This window comes from Erythranthe guttata, chromosome 2 (assembly GCF_056151865.1).
Source record: "Erythranthe guttata isolate IM_541 chromosome 2, IM_541, whole genome shotgun sequence".
Lineage (NCBI taxonomy): Eukaryota > Viridiplantae > Streptophyta > Magnoliopsida > Lamiales > Phrymaceae > Erythranthe > Erythranthe guttata.
In genome coordinates, this window is record NC_142534.1 from 17,871,075 (window position 1) to 17,889,905 (window position 18,831).

General features: G+C 35.1%; 4 protein-coding genes across 7 annotated transcripts; 1 reads left to right on the forward strand and 3 right to left on the reverse strand.

Annotated features, from left to right (window-relative positions):
* Window positions 1-152: 152 nt before the first annotated feature.
* Window positions 153-4,725, reverse strand: LOC105963896 (DEAD-box ATP-dependent RNA helicase 31). The gene is made up of 10 exons (XM_012988382.2): window positions 3,403-4,725; window positions 3,141-3,247; window positions 2,961-3,016; window positions 2,574-2,798; window positions 2,065-2,271; window positions 1,906-1,992; window positions 1,721-1,816; window positions 1,136-1,351; window positions 764-946; window positions 153-557 (listed from the first exon to the last, which is right to left on the reverse strand). Exons 1-10 carry the CDS (start codon window positions 4,566-4,568, stop codon window positions 330-332), a joined length of 2,571 nt encoding a protein of 856 aa, XP_012843836.2. The 5' UTR covers window positions 4,569-4,725; the 3' UTR covers window positions 153-329.
* A 4,599-nt stretch (window positions 4,726-9,324) lies between these two features.
* Window positions 9,325-12,865, forward strand: LOC105963898 (uncharacterized). 3 transcript variants are annotated; one of them, XM_088814807.1, is made up of 9 exons: window positions 9,325-9,794; window positions 10,337-10,461; window positions 10,605-10,760; window positions 10,856-10,961; window positions 11,057-11,239; window positions 11,368-11,533; window positions 11,673-11,998; window positions 12,255-12,344; window positions 12,432-12,865. In XM_088814807.1, exons 2-9 carry the CDS (start codon window positions 10,447-10,449, stop codon window positions 12,494-12,496), a joined length of 1,107 nt encoding a protein of 368 aa, XP_088670933.1. In that variant the 5' UTR covers window positions 9,325-9,794; window positions 10,337-10,446; the 3' UTR covers window positions 12,497-12,865. The 3 variants fall into 3 exon arrangements, with proteins under 3 accessions (XP_088670933.1, XP_012843839.2, XP_088670932.1); XM_012988385.2 differs by having other exon boundaries at window positions 9,408-9,794; window positions 10,337-10,475; window positions 12,429-12,865; XM_088814806.1 differs by having other exon boundaries at window positions 9,652-9,793; window positions 10,335-10,461; window positions 12,429-12,865.
* On the reverse strand, window positions 10,990-17,507 carry LOC105963897 (long chain acyl-CoA synthetase 4). 2 transcript variants are annotated; one of them, XM_088814805.1, is made up of 19 exons: window positions 17,082-17,348; window positions 16,845-16,908; window positions 16,654-16,743; window positions 16,401-16,506; window positions 16,228-16,304; window positions 16,083-16,122; window positions 15,907-16,001; window positions 15,652-15,819; window positions 15,470-15,580; window positions 15,317-15,404; window positions 15,143-15,209; window positions 14,962-15,037; window positions 14,749-14,866; window positions 14,384-14,629; window positions 13,623-13,762; window positions 13,351-13,533; window positions 13,140-13,259; window positions 12,977-13,055; window positions 10,990-11,559 (listed from the first exon to the last, which is right to left on the reverse strand). In XM_088814805.1, the coding sequence occupies exons 1-18, from the start codon at window positions 17,234-17,236 to the stop codon at window positions 13,020-13,022; spliced, it is 1,980 nt and encodes a 659-aa protein (XP_088670931.1). In that variant the 5' UTR covers window positions 17,237-17,348; the 3' UTR covers window positions 10,990-11,559; window positions 12,977-13,019. The 2 variants fall into 2 exon arrangements, with proteins under 2 accessions (XP_088670931.1, XP_012843837.2); XM_012988383.2 differs by lacking the exon at window positions 10,990-11,559 and having other exon boundaries at window positions 12,875-13,055; window positions 17,082-17,507.
* Window positions 17,508-18,120: 613 nt separating this feature from the next.
* On the reverse strand, window positions 18,121-18,763 carry LOC105964057 (non-specific lipid-transfer protein). Its single transcript, XM_012988554.2, has 2 exons — window positions 18,388-18,763; window positions 18,121-18,291 (listed from the first exon to the last, which is right to left on the reverse strand). The coding sequence occupies exons 1-2, from the start codon at window positions 18,714-18,716 to the stop codon at window positions 18,285-18,287; spliced, it is 336 nt and encodes a 111-aa protein (XP_012844008.2). The 5' UTR covers window positions 18,717-18,763; the 3' UTR covers window positions 18,121-18,284.
* Window positions 18,764-18,831: the final 68 nt, after the last annotated feature.

Below are 18,831 nucleotides of genomic sequence, written 5' to 3' on the forward strand. Positions count from 1 at the left end.
CGGTAGATTTACACAATCTCGCACGCATACGTGTGGAAGTGTGCAACGTATATATTAAATACTCGTGCATGGTAAGAACTCACACAATGAAATTTTCACAGGGTATAAACATCAATTAGGCACATGACAAATATTTTTCGGACAAAAATCACTAGGGAGGAGAAAATAAGTTGTTCTTGCCACTAAACCTCGAGAGTGAATATACAAACCTACGAATTCTGCAAGAATCCACACTTTTTTGCAATGAGTTTCAAGTCTTTATTACAAAAATAGTGATTGAAGAAAAAAAATTCGAAAAGGAATATGAGAATCTTAAGCTTTGTTGATATCTACTTGGACCTCAAACCAGGAATATTCTTGAGACCCATTTTGCCAAGCACCATCTTCGAGATAGCTGGTGGGTTATCGAGCCCCATGCTTCGACTAAACTCATTTGCAAGCTCAACAAGTTTATATTTATCGCGACCGACTCCTTTATTGGAGTTGTAGTAACCTAGCCATGCCTGATATGCTGCTTCTTTGTTCTTCATCTCTCCATTGCTCAACGCACGTTCAACCTGCAATAAACGAGAATAAAGAAAATATCTTATGTCTGTCTTCATACTTTCTTGAACACTAGTAAGATAAAGATTCGAACTTTTTGAGGTGGGATTGATTTCATGACAATTAGATTTCATGTAAAGATGATGGTTTTATTTTCGGGTATTGCTCGATGTTAAACAAAGATAAAAAACCATTTACGGAAATTAAAATTAAAAGTGACCTTTTTTCTGGTGTCTGGATCTACCAAAGGCTCGGGCGCTTTTGAGATGGGTAAATCTTTGATAGTGGACAAGAAGAACTCTTCCCAAGGTGCCAACATCAATATGCCTTGCCCTTCTTTTCCTTTTCTTCCGGTTCGACCCAATCGATGTATATACTGCTGCTTATCTGATGGAACACCCATCTACAATTCGCAATGCAATCAAAGTCAATCCCAGTATATATAATTATACGGCAATCGGCTTCATTTATTTAGGAATATAGATTAAATTTTGAAGGGCATCGTGCAAGAACAATCTAGCTATGTTTGATAAATCGATTTATGCCATAGATTATTAAGGAGCTACAAATAAATATCAATTAACTGTCTAACCTGTACGACGAGAGTCACGTCTGGATAATCTACACCACGTGCAGAAACGTCAGATGTCACTAGAATAATACCCTTTGACTTGCGGAATTCGTCGGAAACTCTGGTTCTGTAACTTTGAGGTTTTCGAGAGTGGATCTCACGGACATTCATCTTAAGCTCGCCCAAGAGCTCAGCTACAAGCCTCGTCACCATTGCAGTTGTGCAGAAAACAAGAATCTGTTACAAGTGAGGAAACATGGTGATGTCACAGATTCATTAAGCGAAAACCCATTTTATCCATTGATTGTATTTCCAAGAAAGCAATGTTTTCTATACACAAACATAACCAATTTTATGATGCAAATTCGTTGACGTCTGATAAGGGTTTGCCGAACTTATAATATTGCTGTCAAATTTTTGTTTCATCCAAGGCCTTCATACTTTAACCCGACTACCCTTAATTCTTCCAAGAAGAAATTTTCCCTACTTTTTCATGGTCCATTTTTACGACTCGTTATTTTAATTTCTTATGGTTGATTCAATGGATCTGGAATAGTTTACGGTTTACTACAGTAAAATTTCAAGGAATTGATGGGGAAAAGATACCTTGTAATTAACATCATCTGCAATATGCTCCTTTAGCATAGTATAGAGAAGCGAGAAATGTTTGTCCAACGGAGCAACTAGATGCATCTGTTTGACCTGAAAGATTACAAGTTGCAAAAAGTTGAAATGTCGTGCTCTGTAGAAAAATCGGCAAGAAAAAGATAGCATTAATAGTGTAGTTATACCTGTGCATGCGTATCTTCGCTTCCTTCCTCGACCGTGTTTACGAAGTCGTGGTCTCTTTTTAAGGCAACGTGGCAAATTTGACGAACCTGCACAACTAGTACGTTCAGAACTTGCTCATTTTACGAAGCATATCGACAAATTAAGATGAATATTATTACCTCTGGTGGAATTGTTGCAGAAAATAGAAGTGTTTGGCGCTGCTTCGGAACAGCAGCTATTATTCTCTCTATATCTTTGCGGAAACCCATGTCTAACAAATGATCAGCTTCGTCAAGAATTAAGACTTTAACTCCCATCAGACGAGTAGCAAATCCAGATGTATTCTCTACATGATCCTTAAGCCTTCCAGGCGTAGCCACAAGTATCTGTATTTTAAATATGAACAATCAATCATCTCAATTCTAATCCATTGATCACAAATCAAAAATAAGGGGGAAATGTTTTTTTTTTTTTTAGCATTTTCCCACTATTTATCTAAGCTGCCAAAGAAACATATGGAAGAAGGGAAAAGAAAACCAGTACAAAACCCAAGATTTCATTTTTTGCATTACCATTCCAAAGGCAACTTTTATTTATATTAAGTCTATGTTGAATTTCTGATAGTATGCATGGCACTATATAGAACCATAAAACAGAAATCCGTTTTACTGCAATGTAGCGAACTAACCTGACATGCATTGGCTTGCATTCGTTTTTGCTCCATAGCTAATCGAGTGCCACCTATGACAACTTGAACACCAACCGAAGGGTGATACTTCAACAATTTGGTAGCCTCGGAAGCAGCCTGACTAGCAAGCTCCCGAGTTGGGCATACAACAAGAACAAGAATCGGAGGGCGTTTTTGTTCACCACCCATAGAGGATGATTTCACTACAATTTCAATTGCAGGAAGCTGAAAATCGAAAAACCAAACATAAGCATACCGAAATATCACAGCATTTTTTTTTCTGGTATCGTCGTAATTTAATATTCAAAACCCAATTCCAATAGGTATTTACAAACTTCACAGTGATAGAAGAAAAAACTAGAATCCGTAAGCGAAAAAGGTGTTTACCAAAAATGCTACTGTCTTCCCCGTGCCGGTTCTTGCCTTGGCAAGTACATCCTTACCTGAAGAACACGAACACACAGATCGTGAGGGCTAATAATCGACACTGAAATACTAAAAATGCTACAACATCGTACGATTTCGATTTCAACCAATGTAGCTTCAGATGCTTCGATATGTATCTACCTTTCAAAATGAGAGGAAGCGTTGCCTCCTGGACCAAAGTCATTCTTTCGTATCCAGCATCTTTGATTCCTTTAAGCGACAACGGTGAGATAGAGCATTGATCAAACCTGTCGAGCAAACACACGCATAACTTAACAAACGTAATATAACTTAACGAACACACTAGATAAACAAATAAAATTCAGAGAAGCTTAACAACATATTATCGCCTAACAACAAGATAATATATTGTACATAAACAAGAGAAAGCTTCGAAAGTTACCTGCTTTCGCTAAGGTAAGAATCGCTTTCGTGGGGTGTGCTTTGATGCGAGCTCGACTTAATCGCTTCTTTCTCAGACACCTCGTCCTCGTCCTCGTCATCTTCATCACTTTCATCATCATCATCTACTTCATCATCGTCATCGTTTACATCATCATCGCTGTCAACCAAGCCCTTGAAACTCGTATACCCGTTATCTTTTCCCTCATCCTCATCCTCATCCGAATCGTCATCTTCTGTAACGGCAGACCCTCGTTTCACAATCTCTTTCTTCATAGCCAAACCACCTCTAGCACCGCCTCTCGAACCCCCTCTACCCCTCCCGTTACCCCTGCTGCTCAAAGAACCACCATCGTTACTCCCTCTCCTCTCGTCAAACGAACCCCCAAACCTACCACCTCTCCCTACTTCAGTCGAATCCCTACCTCTTCCCCCAAATACACTACCACTAGACTCGTAATCACCCGAGCTACGCCCACCGCCTCTCCCTCCACCCCCACGCCCCCTACTAGAATATCCTCCATATTCACCCCGCCCCCCACCCCTACTAGAGGATCCAAACTCACTCGACCCCCGCCCCCCACCCCTACCACCACCACCCCTACTTCCAAAATCATTTCGCCCACCACCCCTACTCCCACGCATACTAGAAGATCCAAAATCACTCGACCCCCGCCCCCCACCACCACCCCTACTAGGAAACTTGTAATCGCCCCCACCGCGGCCCCCACCTCGGCCGCCTCTCCTACTCGAAAAGTCGGAATCTTTTTCAGATTCGCTATCTCTCCGTCTCTTCCCACCGTTACCTCTGTCATCATCCTCCCTCTCGCTCTCGCTGTACACGCGCGTCTTCATGAATGACTTTGAATTGAGCCCACTAACCCAGTCGCTCAAATCAGCCTCGTCGTCAATCAAACTCTTGGACGAAGAAGAAGACGACCCTGCCCGCACGCCCTGCCCGAAACCCGACCCGATTGATTCTCGCCCCGAACGGGTCGAAAAGCTGCTCTTACCTAACGGAGCCGGAATAAGGGATTCGACTCGGGTCAAAAGCAGGCTTCTCTGCAAATTGCGGGTGGCCAGGAAATGGTAGCGCAGTTTCTGGGGGAGGACTCCTGAAAAAATGGGTCTGAGAATTGGGTGAAAAGGGGAAAGCGTGGATGGCATTATATGAGAATTGTGAGTAACGGGAAGGGTATAATGGGGAACGTGGGAAGATGTTTCCTTCGAGTAGGAACGATTGAGATAGATAGGGTTTAAGCTCTCATGTACAAAGGATAAAGAAATGGAGGGGTTTAAGCATTCTTGACGACGGCCTGTCGGGCCGTCTAAACGGCGCCGTTAACTAACAGCTAGGTTATTCTCTTATTTGGGCTTCGGGCTTTTTTTTAACAGAAAATGGGCCTATTTCTTTTTATTTTGGGCTTTCGGTAATTCGGTCTGAAGGTGATTGGGCCTCTCGTACTTTTAACTTTTGTAAATTATGGCCACCCTGAGATAAGATTATATTACGAAAAAATCCCTCTTATTTGGTTAATTACAACCATCTCCCAACTACGAGTCTTCTTATATGTTCATCCCAGCGGTGTTAAATTTAGTGGAATCTTTTGAATTATGTGGAATATTCTTCATCCTGTAACCGTTTTTTTGCAAAAAATTGGTTTCCGATTCACCACAATCTGATATTTACATGCCAAAAGACACATCTTATGATTATCTTGTTTCAAAATGTGGAGTTGGAATAGGATAAAAAGGGTACAAATTGGAGAATATTCTACATAATTCAAAAGATTCCTCTAAATTAGACGCCACAAGGGTGAACGTGTAAAAAAAATCATAGTTGAGGGATGAATGTAATTACCCAAATATGAGGAACTCTTTTGTAATTTAGCATTACCTTGGGGTGGCCGTAAAACATTAAATAATAATTTAAAAGGGGAGGTGGGTGAGAGGTGATTTTTGTGTAGGGTCAAAGAAGATATTTATTTTTTCCCCATAGCTTTGGTGTAAGAATAACAATTGGCTATTAAAAAATATAAATAGAAATAAAATGATTTGAATTATTTGAAAGACTGAAAATACTAGGTTCATATATTGATCTTTACATAGTCTATTCAAATTAATTATCTTGACCCCATCACATGCATCATAATTCCATATCTCACACCTAATTATCGAATACAAAAGCATCCCTATCACTTTTGCGTTCGAATTCCGCCGTCATATTTTTTCAAATCTCAACGCGTTTAAAAGAAAATTATATTTTTTTCCTCTCAAAATTTGAGTTGCCAAATTGAAATTTATGTTATCAAGATAAATTAGAGATCATTTCAAAGTGTGTAGTTAAACTTATAAGCTGTTAAAATTAGCTTATAAGATGTAATAAGCTCTTTCAAAGTATTTATATTTTTTTCTAAAAATACATTTTAAATGAGTTTTTGAAGAGCAAATAACATTTAAAAGAAAAACTTATACTCCACCTTTTCATTTAAGAACTTGCAACGAGTAAAACAAGGTTATAGCTATGTTCATTATTCAAATAAGTTAAAGATTAATAGTTAATACTAAAAATAATCTATAATAATTTATTAGAAATAACAACTTATTTACAGTTTGAAATAAATTTAGACAAACATGCCCTTAAACTCAAAAGTCCATTTTGGGACTTGACTTTGGAGAGTGCAGTGGCCCAATATCCAGCCCAGTATACTGTTTGTGGGGTCTTAGTTAATGATTTTTAAAATTCAAATAAATACAGTTTTCAATTTTTAAAATCCTAAAATAATGTAGGGGTAATAACTCATACACCCTAAATATATATAATATATATAAGGGTAAATTCCACTTTACCCCTTGTACTATGTCCAATAACCATTTTATCCCCTCGTGCTCTTAATTTCGTCAATTTATCAACTTGTACTTGTACAATTTCCCAATACAACCCTCTTAGTCAATTTTTTTCGATTTTGACTCTGACGCCATTTGGTCAAGAGTCAAAATATTGACGTAAATATTTTTTTTTTTCGATTTTGACTCTCGGGATTAGAAAAGAGAAAGTTTCACACATTCATATATTTTTTTCTTTGCACTGGGTGGAATCGATCAATTTTTGGGTCTTGATTTTTACTAAGTTAGGGGTTCAATTTGGGGATATCTTAGAAGGCGAAGTGGTGGGAGAAGAAGAAATGATAATATTGACAGAGGAGAAACGACGCGTTATAGGCAATGGTAATTTTGTAATTTACAGAGTTGACCAAACAGCGTTACAGTCAAAATTGACAAAAGTTGAAGGAAAGGGTTGTATTGGGAAATTGTACAAGTACAAGGGGGTAAATCGATAAAATTGAGAGTACGAGGATGTTAAGTGATTCTCAGGCAGAGTACGAGCGGGTAAAGTGGAATTTACCCTATATATAATTAAAGACAATTAATAATTATTCACAAAAAAAAGGCAATTAATAATTAAGAGACAAATTTATAATAAAAATATTATAATTAGAAGAAAAAAAATGCAAGAGTCATGAATAGGAGGGTAACGGTCTAGGGTTCGAGTCCCCCCACCCCTACTTCCCCTTGTAATGTACTTGAATTTACTCAAAAAAAAATAAAAAAAAAAAATATATGAATAGGAGGGAAGGGTGGTGAGCTGACAGCCACGATGCACCACTATTAGAGTGACACGTGGATATGGGCAGCCCGACCGTGACGGGTCGGTCAAAAATTGACAAGTGTTGTCAGGATAGACACTTTCATTGGTTGGTGTGTGCTACATACCAAATTATTTACAAGTGTTACCTCACTTAATTTAAAATTAATTTAATTGATTTTTTTTTTATCATTATTTACTAATAAAAAATTAAGAAAATATGTGCCCACTAGTAATAAATAAATAAGTATATATATATTTATATAGAAAATTGTATATTTTCTTATGCTGTTAATTTGGTGTTGAGGGGAGTGATTATTAGTGGTTAAAAGTTGTAAACAAAATTAAACCACTTTTAAAGATGATTACACCACATAATAAAAGACAAATAAGACAAAAAGCAAAGATAATTTGCTACCTCAACTTCTTCATCACACAAATATATATATAAAAAAAAATCTCTAATATTCAAATAATTATCAGCTCATTAATTAAATAAATCACAACCAAAAGTTTATTAATCAACGATAAAACGGAAAATTGGGCTTGTAACATTAAACTAATAAAATTGGCCCATCGATTGTTTCCTAGAAAAATTCGTTAACTAAATTATTTGTAGATGAGTTGTATTTTGGGTCTTCTTAAATTACTTAATGTCGATTATAACTACCAGACCTATTGAGACGAGCCCAAATAATTATATCAATCATCGTATTTAAATTTAAATATATTCTTTTATAGATCTTGCTATTACGAACTTCATTCAATTGCAAAATATGTTTTTTTTAATATATGCACTATTGAGTATAACTACATATGTTTGTGTGTATATATATATATATATATATATATATATATATATATATAAATTATAAACAGCCTTGACTAATGAATATACATATTTGCCAAAATTGTCAAACGATTAACGATCAATATTGACTATTTTTAAGCTTGTTCTTAATTGGTAACAATATTGACTACTTTTAATCATATAGTTTTACAATTTCTTTTTATTAATATATATATATATATATATATATATTAAGTAAATAAATAAATATATACACTATGATTAAGTGCAGTGGTCCAGGTTGCATGGGTCTCTTAATTGGAAGGTGAAGAAGATCTAGGGTGTGGGACCACAGTCGATGTGGGGCCCTTTTTTTAAGTTTTAAATAATAAAATAAATTGTTTTTTGAACAGAATAATAAAATAAATTATTATTATTAAAGAAATTAATAAAGAATATTGTGAAAGGGGGAGAATATTATTTTATTTATATATATGAAGAAGAAACAAGAAACAAATTGGAGGTTGCATTTACAGGCTGCACTAAAAAAGTCATTTTCTTAGACCCCTCAAAATTCAATTTCAATTTACAATTATTTTAACTAATCTTTTTCTTATACTAAAAATAAAATTAAAAATAATCTTTTTCTTCAATAATGAAACTCCTCCCATTATTATATAAATGTTTAAAGAAATTATGCCAACTTTCCAAACGTCTATCTGGCTTTGTTTAATTGCCAAACAATGATTAATAATAATTCATTATTATATCTCTCAAAAAAAAAAATTCATTGTTATACAAATCTTCGAGAATTCAATTCGTGGTGGCGGATCGACCCGAAAAATTATCGAACAAACCATAATATAAAAATAAGGTATAAATGTTAATTATTTTTGCCTAATTTTACCAACCAATCAATACATTTTTCTTTAAATCTAAAAAAGGGACTTTTTATTTATTTATTTTTTTCTTCAATTTAACTTTCCCTCTTTATTTGGTGCAACATGACTTTTTAACCTACCTTTCTTGATTATGTAGATTGTTAACCTTTTTTTCAAAATTATGTTTCATACATCAATGATTGACACTAAACATTAGCATTTGTTTTTTTTTTTTGGAAAATTGCACTTATAATATCAATATTGTTATTTATTTTATATTAAAAATTCAAAGAACAAAACATTCGAATTCCATTAAGTTCAATCCAAAAACTTTCAATGTTTTTTTTTCACCAAATTCTAATTCTAGGGACAAAAAATCTGATTTTGTAAAATGAATTGAAATTTGTCTTCCACTCCAAAAAAAATGGATTTTATTCTAAAAATATTAAAATTCCAATCCGATCCGTCCGATTTCTACCGTGAATTAACTAATAATTACTATTTTTAATGGTAACAATAAATAAACAAAGAGAGATTGTTTGATGACAAAGGAGAAAACATTTCCATTTTATTTCAAAGGGAAAAACAAGAACTCAATCAAACAGAAGAAGAGTGTTGTTTGGTCACCATAGTACAGATTTTTTTTTCCTTCTTTCCTCCTTCACTTTCCACACTTCACACATAAATACACACACACAAAAATACACACAAACAAATACACACACTCCTCCGTGACAACAACAACTAAACCACAATAAAACCCCTCACAAGATTCAACACACGCACCATTTTCCACCAAAAGGGCAAATCCTCCATGATTCTATAACCAACCATAACTTTCTTGATTATAATCAAACACAAGAGTTCTTGATTTACGGTGCAACTTCACCTCAAAATAAGAGTTCTTGAATTCAAGACTCAATTTTTTATTTTTTTTTATTTTTTTTTCTTTCACCTTTTTGTTAATCTCTGGTTTAAATCTGCTGATTTTGCTCATCCGGGTCTGAATAATTTGTCGATACAATAGTAAAGTTTGGACCTTTTTGACATTTGAAGTTGAAAGCTGATTCGAAAAGGTACTCAATTTTTTTTTTTTTGCTTTCTTGATTATTTCAGAGTATCTTTTTAAGTGGGTCTATAGTATTTGCTGATGATTGTACTGCTTTAGATTCTCCAGATCTTTTCTATATTAAATTATTTGTATATGGCAGCTGCTGATTTTGATGAATATTTTAATTTTGAGTGACAAATGAAAAGTATGGAGGGAGATTTTGAACGTGACTATGAACAGCATACAAAAAGATTGCCAGATTTAGCTTATTTGTACCTGTAAGAGAATATTGGGAAAATAAAAATGGAATCTTGGGTTTGAATGTGCTGAATCCGTGTTCTTATTTTTATCAAGAAGCATATTGGAATAAAAAAATCGAATCTTGGTAATTTAAATTATAGGAAGTGACTGTAGAATTTGATTTAATTAAGTCACCCTTTTTATTTTATTGGCTCTAATTATTTCCTGTTCTGTCAATAATAACATCTGAATAATTTGAGTTCAGTAGTCTTTGGAAGTTTAGTAAATAGAGTTATTTTTCGAATAACGTCGGTTTTTCTGTCACAGGTGGAGAAGAGCTTCGTATCTTGTTGTTCTTCGTTTATTTAAAAGTCGAGACTTTTAAGCGATACGATTGAGCTTTATGGAGAACCAATACCAGCTTGCTTTTAGCTAAAATGAAGAAAGTGCAGGTCGAAACTCTTAGGTTTAAAGCTCATCTTTTTGTCTTAATATAACCTCACCCCGAAAAAAAATATCTTCGGAATATTCCTACGTCGAATTTCAATATTTTTTTTTTCCCCGTTGATTGACTTGAAGGATGTTTGTTATACAGGATAAGCAAAACTCACCGGACGTAAAGCCTAACATTATACATGATTCGCAAAACGAACTGCCGAATAATGGCACAGAGACTTTTATACAGGACTCGGGTTCAGTTTCGGTATCGAGCAATGACAACAGAAAAGTATCCCGTGAAGATATCGAACTCGTGAGGCTACTATTTTTCTCTTACGCAATATCTATATTTAATAAATTTTAGTCTGCAGTTCTGTGTATTGATTTGTTGCTTTTAATCGGCTGTAGGTTCAGAATTTGATCGAACGGTGTCTACAGTTGTATATGAATAGAGACGAGGTGGTGAAGACCCTACTGAATCGAGCTAGAATAGATCCTGGTTTCACAACGTTAGGTACACAACTTCAAGATACTAATCGAAGTAACATACGATAGTAGATACTTTAATTTTAATTATTTATGGTGGAAATGATTGTTCTTTCTCGACAGTATGGCAGAAGTTAGAGGAAGAAAATGCCGATTTCTTCAGGGCGTACTACGTAAGGCTAAAATTGAAGAAACAAATTATTTTGTTCAACCACTTGATCGAGCATCAATATCATCTAATGAAGTATCCCGCGCCGCATAAGGTTCCTTTAGTTCCCATGCAGAATGGAATTCATCCAATGCCTGGTAAATCTTCGTTTTTCGTTTCAATTTTTCGATTTTCAATTATAATAAAGTAGCATGTAAGAAAAGAAAAAAAAAGTTGCGATTTTTATTTTATCATCATTATTCAGCGTCGCTTCTTTGCAGTGCAGTCAACAATTTACCGATGGGATACCCCGTTATGCAGCACCCTCACATGCCTGCCACAGGACAACCTCACATGGACCCCATGGGATATTCGACTGCCAGCTGTCACATCGTGAATGGTATTCCCGCTCCAGGCAATTTTCATCCTATGCGCATCAATTCCGGTCACGAGTAAGGAATCCCGTCCCTCTTATTCACTATAGTAAAGATCAGATTTTTATTTAGGATTATGTAAAAAAATCGAATCTTGATTTTTATCCTGTTTAAAAATCGAATCTTGATATTCGTCATCCTGTTTTTTCTTCTGCAGTATGATGATCGACACTAGTGGAGCTGACGTGTCACCGATTATGGCACCGAATAACGCCATGTCATCAATGTCTGATATGCCTGTGAGCCCCACATCAGTGGCTTCAAGCGGACATTTTCCGTTTAGTGCATCGGATATATCAGGCATTGGGGTCGATGCTTCAGGGCTCGACACTGCTTTTACATCTGACGTGGCGAGTTCGGTAGGGCTACAGCTTCCACCAGATAATGGAGTCGGAAATTCGAGAGATTCCCTTAGATCATTGGCTCAGATTCCTTGGAATTTTAGCCTTTCGGACTTAACAGCAGATTTATCCAACTTGGGAGGTAATTCAAAATTAATTCTTTTTCTCTCTTTTTCGTTTAAATTCTGTTGAAAAAGTTGGATTTTACGAGTTCTACGTATAGATATTACCCGATTATGGTATAGCATTTCCAGAAGTAATATTTATCTGTTTACAGGTTCCGTTTGATTCAATCTTAACAATTCTACAATAGATAATTAAATATTTTAATTAGTTTTTTTTTTCATTTTTATGGCAAAATATATATATTTTAATTGGTGAAAAAAACATTTATGCAGATTTAGGAGCTCTTGGAAACTATCCCGGTTCTCCTTTTTTGCCTTCTGATTCAGATATTCTACTCGATTCTCCCGAACAAGAAGATATAGGTAAGAACAAAGATTTGCATTTTTTAAATTTCAATTAATTTTGGTCTTTCCAAATGTTAGTCTGAATTTTTTTTGGTCTTGTAGAAGAGTTCTTTGTCGATTCAGATTCTGTTCCGGGGCAATGCCAGCTGTCAGATGAAGAGAAGTCCTAGATCCCAAAGGTGAGAGACGATTTCACCCTTCATCAAGTTTGTCGAAACTAGTCTAGATTGAGGTGATTTAAAAAGAAAATAAAAAAATTTATTGAAGAAGCAAAAATCAGCTTATCTCTCTATATATATTAGGCTATGTGATGAAGGCCTAGTTAACATCAGTGTTTAGACAACAGAGGTTTTTTTCTCAGATAACATAGTTCGATCTCTTGTTGTTTGTTAGAAGCAGTTACGGAAACCTCGTTTTTTATTTTACTCCTAATTTCGATATATAGCAAATGATGGCATCTTTGAAAAGCAAGATCTTGTCATGCTGTGTTTGTATTTTTCTTGACTCGAGTAATAAATTATTCGTACTTTGGATATTGATTCGGTTCGTTTCTTGACAAGGATAACGTTCTTGCATTTATGATATCGATGTTGTCTGAATTTAGGACAAAATGAAATAATAAAACTTATAAAACCGTTAAAAAATCTTACATTCATCGTAATTATAGTTGTTATTTAGTACCCATCATTCGATTCATTTGGTGCTCTTGTACATATCTTCGACGGCAATCTGCAGTTAAGACATGAATTTCATTTGTCACGTGTCTGAATATGATATTTTATTTCGAAAAATCGAAGATTTATTCGGACAAACCTGATAATATTTATAAAAACGGTTCCTTTTCTTCTTGTAAGTTGGTGTGATAAGATCACGTTCCATGTCGAACGGTGTAGGGTCGAGATGAACAGCTTTGATGAACTCAAATCCCTTCAACTGTCGACAACATTAAATCAACCTCGAAATTTTGTAACCCGTGTCGGAAATTTTAGAATTGCATTGAATCAACAAAAACAGTACAGTATACCTTCTTTTCTTTACCGATCTTTGTTAATTCTCCAAGAATGTATTTTCTTGCTCTTTGATCTTCACAAATGGTACCGATATCTCCGAAAATTTGGTTCGCTTCAGCCCATCGATGAAGAGATTCGATGTTCGGGTTTATTACAGAAACGAGAAAGGACTCGTAGCTGCTGCCATAAATCCATATCTGAAATAGAACAATATAGTATAGATATATTATATGCACGCATCCGCATGTATGTGTGTGTGTGTCTGTGTTTTGCGGTGAAAACTAACCGCATCGATGCAATAGGCGAGGGAGTAAATGCTCTCGAGATTTTCGACGGAAACGTATTCTCCCTGTGAAAGCTTGAAAATGTTCTTTTTTCTGTCAATGATTTTCATGCTCCCATTTTGCTGCCATTCACCAATATCCCCTGTTTTTTCAAGAATAAAAGAAAACCAGTTTTATAAATATCCCCTGTTTTCAAGAATCATTTTTTAAACGGTACATTACGGTCACCCCCTGAGTTAATGTTAAATTACGAAATCCCTTCATGTTTGGGTAATTACAATCAACCCCGTCAATCAACTATGAATCTTCTTACACGTCCATCCTCATGGTGTCAAATTCAACAAAATCTTCTAAATACCGTGGAATGTTCTCTACTTTGTACTCGTTTTGTGCCAAAAAAATGCAATTTCGGATGCACCACAATATGATATTTACAAGCCAAGAGACACATCTTAAGATCATCTTATTTCAAAATGTGGAGCTCGAATGGGGTAAAACGGGTACAAACTGGAGAATATTCCACGTAATCTAGAAGATTCCACTAAATTTGACACTACAAGGGTGGACGTGTAAGAAGATTCATAGTTGAGGTAAGTGGTTGTAATTACTTAAACATGAGGGGTTTTTTCGTAATTTAACCTTACCTCAGGGGTTGGCCGTAATTTAAACTTTTTTTAAACATCCCCTGTTTTCAAGAAGGGAACAGAATCAAGAAACTGAGATATGAAGTGTTAAAAGATTAGTTATTACAAAGAAATAATACCTGTGTGAAACCATTCATCAATCACCACCTCTTTAGTGAGATCATCGCGTTTGTAGTAACCCGAAAAGACGGATTTACCCCTGACACATATTTCCCCACGAGGGGTAACCGAAAGGGCGTCGTACCCCATATCGGGAACAGATTCCAAGCATATATCGATACCCGGCAATGGGGGCCCCACTGTACCGATCATCGTTAGCTCGTCTGGCAGTGCAACGAACGATCCTGCACATGTTTCGGTTAAACCTGCAGTAAATTGAAACAGCGTCAGGGCCTTGTTTGGTTGCCACACTTTTTTAGAGTCCGATTGAATAGTTGGGACAAAATTTCCCGATAATTAACCAAACGAGGCCTAAGAGTAGTACCGTATCCTTGTAGAACATGAGCACACGTCACCACGCGTAAAAATGTTTCGACACTTGAAGAAAGAGGAGCTGCTCCCGAGAGGATCAGACGAAGATTCCCTCCCAGCCCTTCTTTCACCTAATATTTAAAAAAAAAAATGAAAATAAAAAAGCACGTAAGAATTCGAGGTTTAGTGTCGATAACTCTTTCTTGGAAAACAAACGATTCATTACCTTGTCGAAAACAAGTTTGTCAAGTAATGGAGCTGCCTCTGCATGGCTATAGCCTTTACTCATGTTACGTAATTTGCTGCGAATTTTCGAATGCAATTTTCGTCGATTTTCACACTAGAAAAATCTATTTTTTTTTTTTACATTGTATTTAAATTAGAGATGAAATTAAAACAACACTTACTAGTAATATGCAGCATTGAAAACTGCATTTCTGATAATACCACCTGAAGAAATCTTTTCCAGCAAACCTGATTTTTTTTTTAATTTTTTTTTTTGCAGATTTTACATATTTATTTTATTATTTTTGTATTCATTTTGTATCATATTATAATTCTTGCAAAAAAAAAAGAACAACCTGAATATATCCTGTCTAAAACACGAGGAACAGCACAAAATACCGTTGGTTTTAGCTCTTTGATATCGTCGAGCAATCGTTTTATGTCCTGAAGAATAAATATTAAATTAAAAAACAAACTTTTAATCTCTTAATTTCGAACTTTTTCGTTACCTTTTGCCAAAATCCAATCGAAGCCCCTTTTGAAATGAACATTTCTTCGAAGGCCCGATCGAATATATGAGCTAACGGGAGAAAGGAATAGTACACATCCGCCTCAGTAAACTGCCATTGTAAATAAAACATATGATTACTTAAAAAAATATTTATATTGTGTAATAAGAATTTTTTTTCACCTCTTCGTTCATGCTTTCGAGATGATGATTAACGCTAAATATAACCGAAAGAATGCTCTCGTTTGTTATCACTACTCCCTTTGGATCGCCCGTTGTACCACTCGTGTACATTATTGTACAAATATCTGACATGTTCTTCATTGGGATTTCGAATTGACTCGTCTTTCCCTGTAATCGAAAAAACGAGGAATTTTAAACGGTAAAAACGTAATTTTCGGTAAAAGAAGCTTCTAGAACAAGTTAAACGGAACTTACTAGAAGCAAAAACTCATTCCAAGAATATATTTCTGAGCCAAAATTTCCAGCCACATGCTTTTGTTCTGGTGTAACCTCTCCAAAACTTACAATAGCTGTAAAATTATATTAGAAAATTTATTTTTTTTACCCAAAAAAAATAAAAAATTAAAGAAAATAAATAAAAGACAACTTACTCTTCAAGTGTTTTTCAGTACTTGGAAATGTTTTTAAGACCTGTATTAATTATTGATGGTTAAGATTAAGACAGTTAACTGTTAAGATAGTCAGTTGTAAGAAAATCAAGAATCCAATAATAATGAAGTAATATTATTTTATCACCTCGGAAATTTTAGTTTCTTCGACGAAAACAATCGAAATCTCGGCATGGCAGATGATATACTCCACTGCATCAGCACCTAAAACACAACAGCAAAAATGCGTGTAAAAATTTCAGCAACTAAGATCGAAAACTTATTTAACGTGGTTTTTTTAAACGAACTTTTTTTTTTTACCTAGAGTGTCGTATAACGGTACGCAGTAGACACCATAAGCATTGCATGCCTGCATGCTTATAACCCACCGTGAACAATTTGCACCGAAGATCCCGCATCGTCCACGCTGTGTTATATATAAGCAAAAAAAAAAAAGATTACTAGACGAATCGAAACTTAAATCTATAATTATTCCATCATACACCGATCAAAATATATGAATCTTTCATTTTTAATTTTTTTTTTGAATTAAGTAGGGCGTAATTAGTCTTACTTGCGTAACGCCACACGAGCGAATGGAAGCGCCGACTTGTAAGACTAATTCGTATACTTGTTTGTAAGTTAACCACACATATCCACCTGCCTGTATGTATATATATATAAATTAACTTTAGTATATATATATATAATAAAATTTAGGTATACAAAATATAAAAAGGTATAAAAATAAACGAATTATCGAACCTTTCCGTTTATCATTTCCCGCTCACCGAGCATTCGGTTATTGGGGTATTTCTCCACAGAGTGGCTGCAATCAGGCCACAAGTTTTCAAACATATTTTCAAGAAATTAATTTTAATAAGTGATTTTAACACAAAGATCAAACCTTTGACTATAAGAAAGCAGACAAGTTTTTTCAAGAAATATAATTTTTCAGAAAAAACATATATTTTTCTTTGAATTACCGAAAATGTCCCTTACCAGAAGCTATCCCAGCAGCTGTGAAGACCTTGAGGCAGAGGCCTGAATCCATCCTTGACAAGGGCATTTCGGTAAACTGGCCCAACCGATGGCTTCCCATCTTTTGCTTCTCTTGCATTCTCTATCTCTACAATGTACTTCTTTCTTTCTGCCATCTCTCTCTCTCTCTCTCTCTCTCTCTCTCTCTCTCTCTCTCTCTCTCTCTCTCTCTCTCTCTCTCTCTCTCTCTCTCTCTCTCTCTCTCTTATATTTTAATTTTTTTCACACAAAACTTAAAGCATCAAAATTGCCATCTTTATAGTAAAGAGTCGAAAATTATTTCGATAATTTTCAAGAATATTGGTGGCCAAAACACATAAAATTTCAGTTATAACTTATTTCAAGCCAACCACCACGTACAACTTCTTTTGACTATGGAGTTTGCTTTAGCAGGAATATAATGACAATGTGTTATGTGTGTGTGTTTTAATTTTTATTTATTTAAATTTATTTTATTTTAAATTGGCCTTACAACACACGCACCAAAGAGAATCGGAACTTTCGATTTCTCACCGAACTCCTATGAAAAAGGCTCGAATACCACTTTTTAGGTAGGCCAAGCCTAAGTGATTAATGAGATGTATGAATTTATGCAATCTAGATTACAGTACTCCTACATAGCATTTCATCAATTTGATGTAAAGACATTAATTCATCTAGTTAGTTTTCTTCTCTACTATTTCATTTATTTAAATTCAATTTTGCAAATTAAAGGAGGTGCTTGTAATATATGACAAAATTTCAATGAATTTGATGTTCCTAATTATTCAGGTAATTAACTAACGTTACCAACCATTCTTTCAGTCAACTTCGTTTATTCGACTAATTTCGAAAAGTTAGCATCCATTTTATTTTAGCAAATTCTCTCTAATTGATTTTGGTTCCCATTTTCCATAACTTTTTCCCGTTGATCTACACACACCAACATGGGTGTGGTGTGTGTGTTTTCGCGCGTGAATAATTTTTTTTTTAATATTACACAACCAACAAAACAGCAATCATTCCTCCACAAGAACCCTTTATTTCAATAGTTTATATGATCAGTACATAAAATAAACCAAGTCCCAACTTTTCAAGAACTCAAATTTTTATTACAGTGGAACTTTCTTTATTCACCTTCCTAGTACAAAAGTCCCTTAATTTTGATCTCCATTACACCTTCACTCAAGCCCTGCACACAATATCCAATAAAACACGATCGACGATTATTAATTTAAACAAAATAATAATAAAAACAATAATTATGATCAAGAAAGTGGTTGTTTACTTGGAACAATCGAAGTTCTTGTCAATTGCAGGCATGTTAAAATCCACACCGCACTTCTGAGGAAGAAGAGGGAGGCGGCTCGCGTCGTAATTAAAACTCGAAAGGGCTTGTTTCCCACAGCTGCAAGAGGCAACTCTATCCTTTTTCGTTTTCACCAAACCGCTCAGTTTCTTCATGCCAGCACAGCACTGAGCTGCCGGCTCGTTCCCTTGCAAGTAGCCGATGCATGGAGCGATATCAGCTACTACTTCTTTGCATGTAGGAACCGATAGTGCTGGTTCCGAGACAAAGAGCAAGAAAACAATGGCGATGATTGCAAAACGGCTCATTTTTTCTTATTAGAATTGATATGCAAGAAAAATAGATAGATATGTGGTAGAAGGGGGGGTTGTATATATATAATGATTTTGTCTGTGTGGTTGTTACTTTTGCATGTTCTTGTTG

Excerpts from the sequence above, each read along its gene's own strand:
- LOC105963897 (XM_088814805.1), bottom strand. The coding sequence starts at position 17,236 with ATGGCAGAAAGAAAGAAGTACATTGTAGAGATAGAGAATGCAAGAGAA. Across the intron at positions 16,744-16,844 it reads GGGAAATGATAAACGGAAAG|GCAGGTGGATATGTGTGGTT; the intron begins GTTCGATAATTC and ends ATATACATACAG. Across the intron at positions 15,820-15,906 it reads GGAATGAGTTTTTGCTTCTA|GGAAAGACGAGTCAATTCGA; the intron begins GTAAGTTCCGTT and ends TTTCGATTACAG.
- LOC105964057 (XM_012988554.2), bottom strand. The coding sequence starts at position 18,716 with ATGAGCCGTTTTGCAATCATCGCCATTGTTTTCTTGCTCTTTGTCTCG.
- LOC105963898 (XM_088814806.1), top strand. Across the intron at positions 10,761-10,855 it reads CCCGTGAAGATATCGAACTC|GTTCAGAATTTGATCGAACG; the intron begins GTGAGGCTACTA and ends AATCGGCTGTAG. Across the intron at positions 12,345-12,428 it reads TCCCGAACAAGAAGATATAG|AAGAGTTCTTTGTCGATTCA; the intron begins GTAAGAACAAAG and ends TTGGTCTTGTAG.
- LOC105963896 (XM_012988382.2), bottom strand. The coding sequence starts at position 4,568 with ATGCCATCCACGCTTTCCCCTTTTCACCCAATTCTCAGACCCATTTTT. Across the intron at positions 2,272-2,573 it reads TGCAAGCCAATGCATGTCAG|ATACTTGTGGCTACGCCTGG; the intron begins GTTAGTTCGCTA and ends TTTAAAATACAG. Across the intron at positions 1,352-1,720 it reads CAGATGATGTTAATTACAAG|ATTCTTGTTTTCTGCACAAC; the intron begins GTATCTTTTCCC and ends CACTTGTAACAG.